General features: G+C 67.1%; 1 protein-coding gene across 1 annotated transcript in view; it reads left to right on the top strand.

The window, feature by feature from the left end:
- The first annotated feature begins 3,224 nt into the window (after positions 1–3,224).
- Positions 3,225–5,045, top strand: part of GINS2 (GINS complex subunit 2 (Psf2 homolog)) — a 33,345-nt gene continuing 31,524 nt past the window's right edge. Inside the window, exons 1-3 of the mRNA XM_004693526.2 lie at positions 3,225–3,341; positions 3,445–3,526; positions 3,912–4,036. Of these exons, the coding sequence (XP_004693583.1) occupies positions 3,225–3,341; positions 3,445–3,526; positions 3,912–4,036 (324 nt within the window). The remainder of the gene's footprint in view (positions 3,342–3,444; positions 3,527–3,911; positions 4,037–5,045) is intronic.

Here is a 5,045-nt window from a genome sequence, read left to right on the forward strand (position 1 = left end):
GGCCACTCTCAGGTTGGGGGCCCCTAAAAGGGGGTCATGGGGAGTCCAGCCAGAGGACGCAGGTTAAAATCAGCACGGGGACGAGGCCCGGAGACCACTGAGTTCCCCAGCGGCTCCCGCGGCACCGAGACGCCTCCGTGTCCCGAGTTCTCGCTGGGGCTGGTCTGAGCCCTCTGGGGCAGGCCGAGCCCCTGTGCCTCAGGCGGTCTCAGGGCGCTGTGCTGTGTGGCTGAGCCCCCTAGACACCGGGTCAGACGGCAGCGGGGCTGGAGCTCAGCACCGGGGGGGTGGGAGCAGGAAGTCCCCAGCCCCAGTGGGCTGGACATGCTGCTGCCGGCTGACGCAGGGCCCGCTGCCCCTCTGGCGCAGCCCCTGCAGCCAGTGGACGCGGTCCCACAAGGCCCGGTGTGGAGGTGCCCGTGTGTGGGCTCCCGAGCCCAGGCCCTGCCCTCAGCCGGCATCACCAGGGCCCCGAGGGTCGCACAAACTGGGCTGCGTGCCCAGCCTTGGGGCCACCGTCTGGCCAGGGACGTGTCACTGCGTGGCCAGGGCGTGGCCCTCGTGTGCAGACGAGTGCCATGCCGGTCACCTGCTGGCGTCTTGCCTTGAGCTTGATCTGTAGCGCCCCTCCCCCGCAGACTCCTGTCTCCCTCCGGCCAGTGCCTCTGTTGAGACGCAAGCCCTGGGGTGATGGGTTTGGAGGGAGCCTTGCAGGTGTGACGGGGTCCGGGTGGAGCTGTGACAGTGGGCTCAGGGCCTTACGACCACGTCCGGAGCCCCTTTCCCCTCCCACGTGTGGACACCCTGGCCGTGAACCAGGAGGCGGGGCTTCCCGGGTCTGGGACGTCCAGCCTCAGACCGGGAGCACCAGCTTCTGTGTCTGGAAGGCCCCTGGTGTCCACAGTTGGGTCAGGGCGCCCGAGCCCCCCACCTCCACGTGGCCGAGGCTCCCTGTTGGGTCACACTGGGCTCAGATCTTGCCCTCCCGAGCACAGAGATCACATGGAGCGTGTGTCCAGGAGGATGGCGAGGCACGGAGGGCCAGCGAGCCAGATGGGCAGAGCTGGCAGCCACAGTGACCGCATGGTCTCCTGTGTAGACACTGAGTCCACCTGGCTTTAGAGAGGGTCCAATCACCTGCCCAAGGTCTTCCGCCGCAGTGGGTGGGGGCGATTCGAACCCAGGGCACATGAGGCCGCCTCCCCGCCACACTGCTGTTGCCAGGTGGGGTGGACCGTCCCTGCCTGTCCGGGACGCCCAAGCCACAGATGTGCCCAGAGGTGACATCCCACACTTGGCCCCAGTCCCGTGGGCTCTGGCCTGGGGTGCTGGGTGTCAGGCGGCGCTGAGTCCGCAGGCAGGGGGAGCCCCAACAGTTTGCTCAGGGCCTCCCGCCCCTCCCGGTCTGCACAGCTGATGTCCGCCTGGCCCAGGCTTTCAGTGCCCATGGCAACTGGCGGCAGCGTGGCCAGAGGCCGGGCGGCCCCAGGCTGGATTTGGCTTTCCGGGGTTGCTGAGCAACGTTCTTGCCGACAAAGGTCTGGCAGGCCCAGGCTTTGGCCCTTACAGCAGGGGCTCACCCCGGTGAAGGGAGCGCCAGAGATGGCATCGCCCAGAGTGGGGTCTGCTGAGTAAGGGAGAGGGGCTCTTCCCAGTGACGCCTGCACCCCAACTGCAGTCTCCCTGCCCAGCGCCTGCCCGAGCCTCTGCTCCCCAGCAAGCTCTGTCTCCCAGAAGGGGGGTGCAGGGTGGAGGGAGTGCTCCGAGCTGGAGGGCAGGAGAGAGGGGAGGAGGTGCCCCACTGCAGCCCCAGCCTCCCTCTGAGGAACTGTGGGAGAGCTTGGGGGGTTGAGCATGAGCAAGCGGGCCGTGTCAGCCAGCCCCCCATTATGCTGTGTGACCTGGGAAAGTCACGCAACTGTCCTGAAGTAAGAGGACCCGCCTCACGGAGCATGCGGTGAAACCATCTCCAAGGGACTGCTGGCGGGGGGCCCATGGGCCCGGGGAGGGCGAGGTGGGAGTGACGCTTGGCACAGCAAAGTGCCCACGGTGGACATGTGGTGGGGTCCCAGCCACTCTGGAGGCCGCTTGCTCATCGGGGGGGCCCCAGTGACCGGAACCGAGGGTGAGATGGATGGTGCGAAGGCTCCTTTAATCTGCTGTCTGCACCGCCCCTCGCTTCCTGGGGCGCCCTGGGGTCGACCTCTGCAGAAGCCACCCCCGTGGGAGCCTTTCTGGGGTCTGCCTCCAGCCCGAGCCCGTGCCCACCCCTGCACCCTGTTTATCAGCCGCCCACTTTGTGCTGGCTACTTGGGCCTCTGAGCCTTGGTCTCCCCAGCGTCCTGTTGGGGATGGCAGCTGGGTTGGGGGGACGCAGTCGGGGCCCACGAGTGCTGCAGCGAGGGCCCGACCGCCGGGCTGCGCAGGAGCTGGGCAGAGCAGCGGGTGCCTGTGTGGGCGTGGAGCTGACCTTTCGTCAAAGGTGGGGTGTCCCTTGGAGTGATGGAAGTGACGACTTTCGACCGTGTCACGGCTCTCTGAGTCTTAACTTCCCGAGGCTGTCGCCCCCCAACTGCATCCCCAGGGGACAACAGCAGATGCCTGTAGTGTCCTTATTTTTTATTTTTTTATTTTTTTTATTTTTTTTAAAGATTTATTTATTTGTGCATACAGAACTGGGGTACAGGCCAGAGGCTCAGGGGTGGCGAGAGGCCTCATCAGAGACACAATGGGGAGCAGAACAGGCAGATCGATCAAGTCCACTGCTGAGGGGAGCAGCGGGCGGGTCAGGAGAGGTCTGCCGCGCTCTGTGGTCACCTCCGGGGCAGGCGGGAATCGAACTCCTGCGGAAGTGGATTTAGCTTCTCAGTGCTGCGCTTTAACCCGCCGCGCCCCCAGGGAGGGCCACCTCCCCCCTTTATTGTTAATGCCAAGTCACACACCCTGATCGACACCAGCAATGGCAAGGCCTTGTGAGCTGCTCCCCGGCGCGCGTGGCACGGGGACCGCTCTGCTCGCCACCCACTGCCCGGGCCTCAGCCCCGGTGTGTCCTGGGAGGCGCCCAAGTTCCAAGAGGCCAGGGGACATTCCGCGGCAACTTGGAATTCACGCCGCGCGCCTGCAGGAGGGCGGCCGGCGAGGAGCACAGTGCGAAGGCAGATGGAAATGTGATTCCTTAATGACAGCAGCAGATGGCAGAAAGACGCACGAGAGTATTCTCAGCATGTCGGAGCCATCTGAGAGGCCTGAGCTCTGCTGCGGAGGCTCCACCGGGCGGCTGGCGCCCCCGCCCACCTGGGCAGCGCTGGCAGGGAGGCCCGCAGGGCCCGGGGCGGGCGAGGTGGGAGCGCTGCCAGCCCAGGGCCGCAGGGCCACGGGGAAGCCCACGCCTGCATGCGCCTGGCTGCGGCCCATCCTCCCCGCACCTGGCTTGCTGGGCATAGGTGGGCAACAGCCTCTGGGTTCAGACGGGCCGCTTCCCACGGAGGAGGAGGACCGGGCCGGCGGGGCCTGATCGGCCTCCAGGTGAGTCCCTGCGACCCGGGTCCTCCCCCCAGCTCCACCCCCCATGTTCGTGTAAAATGCACGAACATGCGTCATGCACGACACGCATCTGCGTGTCTTCCCAGACCTGCCTCCCGCAAGGCCTGCTGTGCTCGGGACCTCGGCCGAGCTCTTGTCAGGAGCTCCCGAGGCGCCCCCCAGAGTGCCCTCTTGTCCTGCTCCTGTCCCTTGTCACGCCCCTCAGTGTGTGTGTAGGGGGGGCTGTCGTGGAGAAGAAACGCCACTCTGCTCAGCCTGCAGTGTCCCGCGCAGCTGGGACACATCCCCTGGGGCCTCGCGGGCTTCTGCGAGACAGACTGCGGGGGGGGACAGCCCGGGCCGGCCCCGGGGTCCCTCTGCCTTCCAGCCGCGCTGTCTCGGAGCTGCAAGGGGCCTTCGGGGGGGCCTTATTATCCGGCCTGCCTGCGGGACGAAGGTCCCTTCCACAGTCCTTGCCGTCCTGGCGGCAGTGATCCCAGCCCCCTTGGCTGGGTGACACCCCAGCTGCCACTCTGCCCAAGACTCAGAGACAGGACAGAGACGGAGGGCTCAGCTGGCCCCACAGTGACCCTCGGCCGGGAGCCTGGGCGGGCGGGGACCAGGCGCCCGCCGCCTCTGCGGCTCTGTTGCTCCTGTCCTAGGCGTGGCCTCCTCGTGCGGACAGCGGAGTCGGGGCTGGGGGAGGCGACTTGAGGATGGGTGGGCAGCCCGCGGGCGCCCCAGGATTCCTAGTGGGGGGCGGGGGGCCGCTGCCCCTACAGCAGACACAGCTGCGAAGGCCCCCCTTGGAACCGGGGTGCCGCTCGCCCCCTCTGCTGCCGTGCTGTGGCCACTGGGCTGGCTATGGCCACAGGCTGCCCCTTTGCGGCACTGTGGCCTGCTTTACTGTCAGGAGGCCAGCGCGGGGCTCACCAGTCCTATGGCCGAAGGGCTGCGGGCCCCCACGGGCTCTGGGGGTTCAGGCCTCTGGGACAGCATGGGAGGAAGTTCTAAAAAACGTATTATGCACACAGAAGCGGGGGGTGGGGCGAGAGGAGTCTCCAGAGACAGCGGAGAGCAGAAGGGAGGATCCCCTGAAAGGGGAGCGGCAGGCGCACGGGAGGGCTGCCGCGCCTGGGCGTCCGTCCCCGGCGGGTCAGACTCGGGCTGCGGGGGCTGCGGGCAGCTTCACAGTGCCGAGACAGCCCTGAGCCGCGAGGGGGCCTGAGGGGCTTCTTTGGAACAGAGACAGCACAGCAGCTTTCTAGGCACCTACGCAGGGTGAGCTGGCCACGCGAGTCGCCACTAGCGGCCCAGACCGCGTCGTGCTCACGTGCTCACCTGCCCCTTGTCCTAGGCCCCGCGCAGCAGCAGCTGAAGGCTCTGCTGGCTGTGACGGTCACTCAACCGCTGTGGCCTTGAAAGCCGGCCGGGTGCTTGCAGGACGCCCGCAGTGGGGCTTGCCTGACGCGCTCTCCTGACTGGACTGGGTTGTGAGTTTTAGGGGGCAGAGCCTTCTCAC

This window comes from Condylura cristata, unplaced genomic scaffold (assembly GCF_000260355.1).
Source record: "Condylura cristata isolate star-nosed mole 26May11 unplaced genomic scaffold, ConCri1.0 scaffold00039, whole genome shotgun sequence".
Classification (NCBI taxonomy): domain Eukaryota; kingdom Metazoa; phylum Chordata; class Mammalia; order Eulipotyphla; family Talpidae; genus Condylura; species Condylura cristata.